Genomic DNA, 12,595 nt, shown 5'->3' with positions numbered 1-12,595 from the left:
GCTAAAACAAAATGTACAAAAACGTACGGCTACAATTGTGTGAATTTAAATGAATTAGCCACCTCGTAAAATAGTTACGAATTCCCATGACGTTGCAGATAAACAGTAGAGGACTACTCTATGTTACTTGATGACCATACCATGAGTAGTTCTGCAATTTATGATTATTAAGGCTGTCAAATGATTCATCGCAATTTATTGCCTCCAGAATAAAAGTTTGTGTTTGCTTAATATATGTCTGTGTACAAAAATCACGTATAATTATGGGGGTTGTCAAATGATTAATAATTTAGAGATCTATTTTACAATCACGGTCTTAAGCCTAACTATTTTTTTAGGTTTGACAGGCATAAAATAGGCCACATTGAGTAAACTGCTACCACAAAATAATCAGTAAAAGGATGAACTGAATGACTCTGTTGGTGAGCTGAATCTTGGTTTGCCGGCTAATGACTTCAGAAATTAGTAGGTTAATGGAGACTGCCGAAGGGAAAGTTATTAAAGTAAAAATCTGGATTTTTCCACTCAGGCGACCATTCACTGTCACAATACCAGGATGATGGCAATCATGCCACACAAGCAATGACTTACTTCCTGTAGGAAAAGGTGTTTCCAGAGAGGAGTCTGGGTGTTGCTCAGGCAGGGGTGCACCCCAAACCTCAGGTTCCTTTATCACCACTAATTTATGGAAGGGGACACGGTACACAGTCGATGGGGAGCAGAATTAACAACTGTGTGTGACTCACATAGATGAAGGAATCGCCATGCAACACATATGCCTATTTCTGTCATATTGGCACCTAATTCTTTCAATATGAAATACTGCAAACTGAATTAAGTGAGGTGTTTCAAAAGACACATAAACACTGGACACCATCAATGAATGCTCTATTCTACCGTTCTGTGGCGTTACATAAACAGGCATTGCTTATATAAGAGTTGAACAGTGCTTTTTAAGTACACATACTGAAATATGATTATGCATAAATGGCAGTCGTTGTCTAAGTGTAGTATTTGTACAGTATATACGCTCTGTGAGTCCTTAGAAGACACATATATATGACATAACAAAGTGAAATTTTGTTTAAATGAATGAAGTGAACGATAAGCCCCCAAAAATAAGTGCTTCTGTAGGATTATGAGCAACTATTTGAAATTCAGTTGTCCTGAAAAATCCTAAATACATTACACGACATATCAACATCCATTCAGGATGTACCTTCACTTGTCTTCTCATCATCATCATCAAAGGCTGTTTCCAGTGGCGGACCAAATAAGGCTGTTGCATCCTCTGGCACTGGAGATTTCTTATTACTGAAATAGAGCAAAAATAAGTCAGATCTGCATGACTCATCCAACCAGATGGTCCAGTCACATTCAGAGGACCTTCATTCTTCAGATATCATCTATTAAGATTTTCTCAAACATCTCGAAATGTTTGATATAAACACCAAAAAGCAACAAAGGTGCAGTTTATATTTGTTTGTATGTACCTAGTGGGCTCTGAAGCAGGTGCAGAAGCAGGTGCACGTGTTGGGGAAGAGGCGGGAGCTGGTACAGGCGTCCGAACAGCACGTCTCGGTCGTGCAATTTCTTCACCTGATAAGCACAGGAAGTTCATGTAGTACAAATACGCTTAGCATACAGTCACATGAATACACATACCAGAAAACCCTCGAATAAACGGGTTTGTGTGTACTTACTAGGTGTATTTCTCTTTGCCAGACCCTGAAACGAAACAAAAGGTCAACATATTTATAAGACTCAAAGCTCATAACTTTTAATCAGCTGAACGGTGGCTTAGATAAAGACAGTGCTTGAAATACCTTTTCAATTGCTGTTTTATAATGGGTTTCATAGTTGCCAGGAGAGCTGATTTCTATAAGTTACTCAAAAATGTTGCTATGTTTAAGGTTTCAGTGAAAAACAACTATTCAGATAATTTTTTAGTAAGTTATATAAATATAATGTAGTTAGATACGAAGTATCCATTATGCAGAAAGAGTTTTTGGTTTTAGATGTTGGTTAGTATGGTTCATGCTAATTTTTATTTAAAAAAGGTCTATATGTGTAGAAAACACCAAATAAAAGATAGAAAAATAGAAATTTTGAACTTGAGAGATTTAAAGGAGCAATGTGGATATTTTAGTGGCATCTAGCTATGCTAGAGAAGCATTGAGAAGCATCTGAGTCACTCTATACCATCTGGGGGACTTTACTAGGATTCATGTTCATTTCTGTTCGATTTTTGTACTTCCTGACATCAGGAAAAAGTAGTTAAAAACGCAATATTAACTTGCAAGATAAAATAGCTTGACATTTTGTGAATCAGGGTAAATCTATTGGCACAAAAAAGAATTTGCAGCGATTCACAAATACAATGAAGAACTAATACAAAGCATTGAGGGGCTGGTGAACACAATTTTTATCACTAAAATACCATGCACAAAAACTGTTTAAAATAACTGTCACTAAGGGTGTTTTCACACCTAGTTCGTTCAGTTTCTTTGCGACATGCGAAAGCAATAAAATCTCAGTCCGCTTTGCGTTTGGACATGTGTACCTGGAGGCTTGCCGTACCTGCAGCTATGCGCTTTATAATGCACGTAAAACAAAATTAAATACAGACTTCATTTGTTAATTTACCAAAGGTACATATTCACTTGAGTCAGCATATTATGGTGATGTTCATATTCTTTCACATGTTCTTGATTAGAAAATCAAGCATATTTACATGTTCAGGCTAAAGTCGGCTCGCTCGTTTCGCCCATTAATAATAAAAAAGGAGAAACGCTGTACTTGCCACAGACATCGCAGGCTCAGATCAACAATGCGTTGACCAACGAAACATTTCATAAAGTCTCAAAACATGAGGATGAACGGTTTAAGGTTTATATTCTAAATTAAATTAACTGATATTCGATTTAGTTTTACATTATATTTCACCAATCTTTATCACACATCAAGTCTAGTTCTTTTTATTATATTTTCTGTTCATTTCAATAAATAAATGTTTTGTTGTTCTATCTGAGTTGTAAATCCTTTTTGGAAAGATCTTTAACATTAGTTACATTTATTAATATGACAACCTACTGAACACCACAGTATCAACATAATCTTGTTTAATGTTGACATTTACTAATCCATTCTTTTAACTGTATTATATTGTAAAATTAGCTTTTAAGTTGTGCAGTTTTTCAGTAATTAAGAATCAATATATATATATATATATATATATATATATATATATACACACTGTTAATTCATGATACTGTAAATAATAGCCAATGGTAATTATAACCTTATTGTAAAGTCTTGAATAGCAAAAAAATTCTGAGATCACTCTAGTGCTCAAGAGAACCAAAAGAAGAACTGGGTTCACTTTTGAGTCCACTTTAAGTGAACTGGGCTTGGTTCACTTAAAACAAACTATATGTGAAAAAATAAAACAGCATATAAAACAATAACACTGTAACTGGCACTTACCGGGCTACGTCTCTGTGACCAGCAAAAAGGAAGAGAGAAGAGACACCTGGTCAAAAAGTGACAAGTCAGTAATATAGATTTTAATCAAAACAACCCTCTGTTCCTAAACTGCATAACACTACTGCATTAGACCCCACATTTACCTTCACATAACTGTAATGAATTTGCTGATCTACATTTGAACCACAAAAAGCTGATTATCTTTAACTTGATTTTTGCTACTGATTAGTGTCATAATAAAGGCAACATCTCTAAAACACTATATAATTATATTTGCATGTGTAATTTCATCTGTGTAGCTGTGCAGTGTTTCCTGGGACATCATCATATGATGTAATTTCAGAAAATATGTACTTTCCACAATAAAGGGATTTCCAAGAGTAGAGTCAAGAGGATATTACTCTCGACATGCTTCTGGTTGGGAATTGGGTCTAGGGTTTTTGTCCTAGCCTGACCCAGATGTTTGGGTGGTTGAACTTAACCAGTTGACAAATGACAAAACCTTCCAAAATCAGCAGATCAAATCAACTTAGACTAGTTTGTTTTTCAGCAGGGTATCACTTAAGGACAAAACACGGAGTTGAGAATGGAACCCAGATGACCTGCAATCTACCTACTCCAGTACAACATCACTTCATTAGATTTTTCTCCCACATTAATTTTGGATTAAGTCCAGGACTTCAGGTATAAAATGGGCTGCGAGCAATGAGGATGATGTATGGGCTTTTGGCCGTCGTCACAAAGTGTTACCAGCAATCGGAGGCATGAATGGACAAGCAAAACAAGTGGCATGCAAACACAGCTTTTATACAAACATTGAACTGGTGATGGGTTTAACAATAAAAAAAAACATTTTCAAGTATTCATACTGGTTGGGAAGCACTGTACATGTCTCATTAAAGGGATACTCCACCCAAAAATGAAAATTCTGTCATGAATTACTCACCTTCAAGTTGTGCCAAACCAGTATAAATTGTTATGTTCTGATGAAAGATATTTTGAAAAATGTTAGAAACTGACATTTCTGGTATAGTCAAAAGTGGTGGTCAAAGGTGCCTCAGAACTGTTTGTTTTCCTACATTCTCCAAAAGATCTTTTGTCTTTAACAGAACAAAATATATATACAATAATGTTCCCTTTATGGTAGTCAATGGTGCCCCAGAAATCTCACTTGCTAACATATCTGCCCGCCTGCAGACTGTCTTCTTCAATTTTATTGGTTGAATGTTCAGTCTTCAGTTTTATTGGCTGAACTGCTGCTTGGCCTTTGTAATTTTATTGGCAGGAATTTAAATGAAATTCGAATGACAGAATTTTCATTTTTGTGTAGACTATCCCTTTAAACACAAAAAGTGACCATAGATCATTTACAGATCATATAACATAACACATCAAACACTACTCATGCTTTCTTCATCATGACGAAAGAGGAACGCAGGAAGACAGCATTTGAAATGAGGAGGACAAAGTATAAATAGCTTACCGGACTATTCCTCTAAAACAGGCAGCATCAATGAGGATAAAAGTCAGGGAGACGGACACAAGGAGAGGAAGCATGATCTACATTAGTAGAGGTCTGATAAGCATGCACAAACACAAGATGACAGTGAATTTTAAAGGAATGATAAAGAGACTACTACATGGACAACTGTATGATGCAACACTGAGCAAAGCGAGATATCACCCCCGGCACATAATATACATTATCCGGATCAGTCGATGGTGGCAACAGATCAAGATATCAATGTGTGACCTCAACGAATGACTTTTATTGTCATACAAGTTAGTGCCCCTGGCTAAATAATATCATAGATCATTATTACACGGCTCGCTGTAATGCTCGATACTGATTGGTCAGTCGCGACATTTGCAAGTTCGTTATTCCCAGATAACAACCGCTCAAAACTAATAACACACGGTCACCCAAATGATTTTGACATTTTTTAAATCACGCTCAAGGATTTGTATGCGTCTCACTGTATGAGGACATAAACACATGAACATCCCGAGAGTTTATTTCAGGTGCATTTGAGAAAAACTATCGTCACTGAACTACACACACTGAAACTCAAGCATCTATTGTGGGAGCGTCTTTATGATGACCCATCAAAATAAAAACACAGGTTAAGAGTATACATTTTATATTTTGACTATTTTTAATCTATATTTTTATATATTTACTATATTATAGTATATTTGAAACACATTCAAAGTGGTTTTGTATTCAAACTAAAATGTGTTCATTGTCACTGTAAGCCAGTCTTTTGTGCTACATGGAAGCAAGTCACAGAGTGAGTAGATCACTCAATCTTTATTGTTTGATCGATTACTTCAAAACAAATCCACCTAACTTGTCTAACAAAACAGCACCACAAATTACTGTCTATATTAAGTCACAAAGCTAAAAATAAAATTAAGACAGACAGGGAACACAGTGTTTCCCGACTGCCTTATTAGGAAGCTTAATAAAGAAGCAAAACATATAAATAAAACATGAGCACCAGCTGGAACCCAGCACCTGATCGAAAGGTGCGCTATAATAAGTAACCCCTGTTTTCACTCCACCATCATTTCTTTCTCCCTGCTTTTTGGATTGCTGGAAGTCTTGGCCATCCAGAAATAAGTGATGTACAGTAGGAAACATTCAGTACACTGTACAAGTAATACCTCTTTCTCTAAAACTATTATGGAGTGGAGATTTACAGTGTGTGTTGTTCAACCTTTGCTCCCAATTTCTTCAGAAGAGCATTTATGGCTAATCCATCGCCATGGTTACACAAGTACGCACAGGTTGCCATAGCACAGGATGGGCATGTGACTGATGTTTAATTCATGAGTAAGGAATGTCTGGTATTCCAGTGTACTGGACATAGAGGACTTTAGTCACTAAGGTCATAATGAGACCGTTCAAAGCTGAAGTGTGCACTTACATTCTTTCACCCAAAGCCTAACTTGCAGATACAATCCTACATAGTGCTACATAGTAATATAATACAAAATGTTTTATATATTTTATTTTATTTTACAAAAAAAATATATATTTCCGTAATTTTATATAATATCATCTTTTGTGATTTGTTCCTTATGTCTTCCTTATACTATTTGTTAATGTTTATTCTATAATGTATTATCTGTAAAGTTGCTTTGAAAGAATGCATAATTCTAAAAAGCACTATAGAAATCACTCAAAACAATTAATTCAATTGAACAGCTGTTTTAAACCTTCAGCAACTGTGTGAATAAGAGATAATGAAATACCCCGAAAAGATAATTACTATGTATCAGCTAAAAACCAATCTAGGCACTAATTGATTTTAGGAACAAGACAGGACACGATAAACCCTGGTAGCTCTAGATCAGGTCGGATTGTTCTCAGATGAAGTTCTTTCAAACGTATCTTTTAAAATTCTTTTGATAGATAAGACACGTACGCCAAAAAGCATATTGACACGGTTATCTCCATGTGTGAATAATTTAAAGTGCAAGTTCTTCATGTGACACGCTGTGACCTGAATGCCTGGGCTCTGTGTTGCTGCTTACTACATTGTGCAGTAAAGTTTCTGTGCCCAGTTAACAGGCTGAATTATTGACAGACAAGGGATGTTCCAGTGTGACTCTACCTCAGTTTCCTCATTCTTTAAATATAGAAAAGATGTGATATACCATACCTCATGAATGACATCCATCCTTCAGTAAAACAATTCCCAAACCAATATTGGAATGCATCTTATATTAGTTAATGTTATGTGTTGCGTTTAAAAAGCTACTACAATCTAATGTGTTCTGTATTGTATTCTCATCAGCATTGTAGAAGCTTTTAAATCAGAATTTACATACAGAATCTACCAGAAACATAACACTGTTTTGTATATAAAACACGGGAGCACTGTGGCATTCTTCGAGTGCACCATGGTATTTCCATCTGATACCACTGTAATACAATGGTACATGCTAAGGTTTCGCCTATTGTGAAAACATAGCAAAAAAGAGATCATTCTGCAGACATGTGCTCATTCCATGATCGCTTTGGAATCTCTGATGTAAGCAAACTGTAAAGACTCACATAAAGCACACTAAAACATAAATTATCGTTGCATGATAAATAAGCCTCAGTAAACATGCACAAATATAGATTATAAAAACCCATAAGTTGTTGGTTAAATGGCGAGTAGGAATTTTTGGACAATTAAAATGGTGGTTTTTTTGTTCAAAACACACTTTCACCAGGGCAGCTGTATGAATAACTTAGGGGCTGTTTACATTTTGCGACTTTTGCATGTGGAAGTTCGTTATTTTAAATGTAGATGCGCTACAAGCACTCAAATAGAGAGCAACCGTCACCGTGCACAGGTGATAAAACCTGAAAATCCATCTATCCTTTGCTTGAACCTTCATGACGAGCACAACTCACGGTGGCTTAGAAATGGCGGACGCCACACAGCGCAAGCAATTCTAGTTGCCTTAGAACTACACCATGACTTTCACCATGTGATAACCTGATATATCAACAACACCACAAGCCTTCATGAATCCACTTGTGACTCCAGGTTCATAGCAGTACAAAAATATTCCATTACATGATACCATGGTATTACCCTCTAATAGAATTACAATACCATGTAACCACCACAGTACATATACAAACAATACAAGCACAGTGGATATGCAACGGCAGTGGCACATTACGATTAAGGCCCTGTCTCAAATGGCACACATGATGTAGCTGTAGGGTACGTTGACCCAGAGGACTGATTAGGGATAAGGTCACATTTATGACAGGGCCAAAGAAAGAATGCTGAGGAAATGTCATCATAAGATAGGGATGCATTGGTGATGTTGGCTTGACTCACCAGAGGCGAAGGAGACAGAGCTATGTTGCCTATGGAGGCTTTTAATTCATCTACAGATGGAGCTGCGATGCTAGTGTCTGGTGGCAGCGGTTTGATCTTGATCTTAAACCTTTTACGGTGGTCTTCCTCTTCTTCCGACTCACTAGAGGAGAAAAAGTGACTCTTCTCTTTTGGAGCTGGTGCAGGGCTGTTAAGGGGTCACTTGTTAGGGGCATGGTTCCAAAAACTGGCAGGATTCAATACATGGCAGTGTACTTAAAATTTCATAGGATCATAGGAAAAATTCACAATTTGTGCCTCAGTTGAAGGATATCTCCCTCTTCTTCCTCTGGCCTGATGCTATATCCTTCTTCATCAACTTCAGGAGAATTCTACAAACAAATACTCATGTCAGTCTAGGTTCTACAAATTTGAAATAAAATGGCTCCTATTAACGTATGAAAACTGTACACTTGTGTTTCAATGAGATTAGCAGCATCTGAATATACAGTAAGTACTTACATATCTGTCCCAGTCAATCTCCCCATAGAAGCCGTTTGGAGCCCCATTGGTCTTTTTCTGTGACTGAGCAAATGAAAGGAGAACTTTAGCAATATCACTCAGACTCAGTGATATTCACACTAGGTGAAGGTTTGTCCTGTTTGAAGGTGCCACTAGTGGAGTCTACAAGTGCTTAGTGGGAATTTGGGTCTAGCGTTAGAACCTTCATCTAGATGACTATGCCATTTCTACTGTACAATATGTTCAGTACCGATTCAATCTCTTGGGGCTCCTGTGTCACCGTCATCCATCATACAAAGGATGAATAAAAACATAATATAAATTATTACACGCTTTACACCTGGCAAACTCTGTTATCAATACAATGAGTTGTAAATGAGTAATAAAACATATGACATTACATATGATATGTTTTCTATGTAGTGTGTTTTAAGTGTATAGTGCATTGGACCAAACATTGTATTAAATTCCAAAACACAAATAAATTTATCTTCTTATAGAACAATAAGAAGTACTTACTCCTCCCTCTCTGTCTGGTGACCCCCTAAAAGATGGAGAAAACAAAACAGAGAGACAAAGAGAGAGAATCAAAAAGGACTTTAATACCCACTTAATATGCAAACCTCACCTTCTCTAAACTCAAGAACAGAAGCAATTAATCGGGCTTTGCTCTCGGGCACATAAACACCTGTGAGTTGGGTCTCAAACAGACATCATCTATTCATCCGCTTCAAACGCTGAGGCAGGAAATAGAAATTCTTATTGAGGAAGCAGCAAATGCTCCACTGTGTTAATAAAAACTCAGTGTGAATGCCACAGCCATGCCACTGGTTAAAGGAGGGGAGAGAAGGTTTAAGCAGTTTACAGCGGGGACATGAAATTATGTATCAGAGTCGATCTAATGTGACAGTTTATATTTGATCTGATGTGGATGGAGGAGCCAGACAGTCAAGTGTGATAAGTCTGTTGTAACACACTGGAACAAATATTTTTTTAAATCATTGATTTTATCTCATTGTTTGACAGACTTGTTTTTCAGGAAAATTATTTAAATTTATTTTCAGTCTATGAACTTATATGTTTTTCTTTAAGATATTAGAAGAATTTATACAGTATATATTAGAAGCCAAACACATTGATTGAATAAATGGATTTTAGATGAAAAAAATCCAGATAAACAGTAATGTTATATAGGGTATTACATACAAGGTGTTTTAAATCAGACACATTTTATGTTTTTTACACTGAGATATGCATCTATGCAGAGGTTTCCATTGCAAAAAACTACATCCTTGAGAAATATTCTTTGGCGTAAAATAGTGTGACAACCAGCCACAATCAGTAATGTTATATAAGTAAAAAGGCCTTTATTTCTCTTTAATTGTGGTATACAGAATCAAATATTTAAACTTACGTAGAGTCAGTGTCCTTTTCTTTCTTCCGTATCCCGAAGGCCTTCCTGGTGCGTTTTTTCAATCCTGTGGTTTAGGAAAGACAAACACACACAGCACAACCTTAAAGACCATCTGTTCATCAACCCTAATGTTTGCTCTATCTGTTTATGTGAGTCTGGATGCCTGTGTGTGCATAAGTGTAGTTCTGTCATGAGAACTCTCTGAGGGTTTGGCATGGTAGTGTACATGACATATAAATGTATTTGGTCTTGGCGGAATAGATCTGCTACGGTGCTGCGGCAGAGCAAGTACAGAGACTTGTGCTGCTGTGTGGATATAAGGAATGCTGCTGCTGCACACATAACATATGAATAAGCCCCCATAGCTGACGTAATCACATTGTAGCAGATCTATACAGGTGGAGCTGGGGAAGGAGGAGGGTTTCTGAAACGTGCATGTAAAACAAGGCTTTTTATTCACTTTGGTAAGTAATTCATAAAAAAAGAAAATTTCAATTGCCAATGAACAGCGTTCTCACGGCAAAATGTAACAATTTTACAATGGCAAATTTGTAATGAATTTGTACGATCTAATTCGTACATCTTAGTACGATTTGCTTTTGTGCGAGAGACGTTGGGTTAGGAGCGGGGTAGGCTGGTGCTTCAGTATTGCTGTTTTCTAGTAACCATACGTTTTTGTACGATTCACAAGGTACAAATTCATACAAATAAGCCACCTCGTAAAATAGTATTCCTGTGAGATCAGGATGTTCATTTTATAACAAAGTGTGCAGTCCCATATGACATTATGTCCCGCTATAGGGTATAACATACAAGGTGTTTTAAATCAGACACATTTGATTTTTTTTACACTGAGATATGAATCTATGCAGAAGTTACCATTGCAAAAAACTACATCCTTGAGAAATATTCTTTGGAGTAACATGGTGTGACAACCAGCCACAATCTCCTCTATAATTCATACAGTCAAAACATCAAGACACGCTAGTTAAAACCAATATAGTCTCTTCGACACAAGTATTATTGGGCTGCCGGGACCCAGCAGACATGGAATCAATAAAGCCTCTGCAGCGACCGTGAGCTTCAACATGGTGGATAACATTATTGATCTTTACTAAATATCTCTTATCTCTTGCATGACTACACTACTCTTCATCTGCAATTCAAAAGATCAGGCAGCATAAGCAAAAGAAAAGTTGTGCTGGAGTGGTTCTTACATTAATATTCAAATCTACAGAGATTAAAGTGTTGGAGAACTTTGGGGAATCTTTTATTGACAGTTCTATTGTCTTTCCACAAGAGATAAAAGATGTCAGAGCAAATCATGACTTAAAAATGGACCTATCCACATAATTATAAACTCTGATGTCTTTTGACTTGACAAATTTGTATGCACGCCCTGATTCAACCTTTTAAGTCACTTGGGCAGGATGCTTTTCACAACAATCTAATTTGGCAGCAGAAAGCAGATCTATTTGTGGCTTATATTAGACTGGCCTCCAATATAAAATGTAGCAAGGTCATAGGTAGTGGTCAAATGATGGAGATTTAGCATTTTCGCTGATGTCGATACTAATATAGGACGATTACTGTCAATATAATCAACACCTACTGTTTGTACACACATCTTTCTCAAAACAAGTCTTATATTATTGTTTTTGACTTTCTGATAGCATTTAAAAGCGCTTAACCTAATCAAAATCTCCTTGTATGTGTGGTTTGATAAGCCCTTATTATTTTACAGAGGCAATTCAGCAATCCTTTCTGAGTGGATAGATTAGTGTTTATATTCAAGTGAGCTCTTGTTAAAGGTTAGTTGTAATTGAGAATGTTTGTAATTAGTTGTCAGTTTGTTCACTTTATATGATGCGGCAAATAACTGTTTATCCCCGCTGCAATGCTGGAGGCTCACAAGGTATTTACAAATCAGCTATATTGTTCAATAAGATTTTTGTTGTACAGACAACTCTGTTAGGCCAGTTAGAAAAATAGTTGGACTGATACAGATTTTTATGTTGAGAGTAGTTGTAGTGTTCTGGTTGGCTGTAAACACAGAAACCCCTACTCTGCGTTGCGTCATCGTCAATGCATGTCCGTCACTTTTCGATTTTCGACAATAAAGCACTGGGGTGGTACTTTTGTACAGTGAAGGTATCAGAAGGTGGTACTTTGATAAATTATTGGCTACAATATTCATGTATATTATGTTATGGCATTTGCAAGGTACCCAACGTGTTTCCAAGAATATCATGGCAATATCATAACAATAGGACAGATAGATGTAAAGATAATACCATGATTCATTTAAATGTACTTTAAAACTACTATTGACATTAGTAGCAAA

General features: G+C 36.5%; 1 protein-coding gene across 2 annotated transcripts in view; it reads right to left on the bottom strand.

The window, feature by feature from the left end:
- sgip1a (SH3GL interacting endocytic adaptor 1a) overlaps nucleotides 1-12,595 on the bottom strand; it is a 38,369-nt gene that overhangs the window by 13,125 nt on the left and 12,649 nt on the right. Inside the window, exons 2-10 of one of the 2 annotated variants that reach the window (XM_079461313.1) lie at nucleotides 10,252-10,315; nucleotides 9,357-9,381; nucleotides 9,088-9,108; nucleotides 8,838-8,900; nucleotides 8,650-8,707; nucleotides 8,337-8,515; nucleotides 1,704-1,728; nucleotides 1,494-1,599; nucleotides 1,220-1,314 (exon numbers count right to left, since the gene is read on the bottom strand). In XM_079461313.1, coding sequence (XP_079317439.1) covers nucleotides 1,220-1,314; nucleotides 1,494-1,599; nucleotides 1,704-1,728; nucleotides 8,337-8,515; nucleotides 8,650-8,707; nucleotides 8,838-8,900; nucleotides 9,088-9,108; nucleotides 9,357-9,381; nucleotides 10,252-10,315 — 636 coding nt within the window. The remainder of the gene's footprint in view (nucleotides 1-1,219; nucleotides 1,315-1,493; nucleotides 1,600-1,703; nucleotides 1,729-8,336; nucleotides 8,516-8,649; nucleotides 8,708-8,837; nucleotides 8,901-9,087; nucleotides 9,109-9,356; nucleotides 9,382-10,251; nucleotides 10,316-12,595) is intronic. The other variant, XM_079461312.1, reaches the window with a different exon arrangement.

The sequence above is a fragment of the Barbatula barbatula genome (assembly GCF_947034865.1).
Source record: "Barbatula barbatula genome assembly, chromosome: 7".
NCBI lineage: Eukaryota > Metazoa > Chordata > Actinopteri > Cypriniformes > Nemacheilidae > Barbatula > Barbatula barbatula.
The sequence above is the reverse complement of the archived record's forward strand: the minus strand, read 5'-3'. Positions and strand labels throughout refer to the sequence as shown.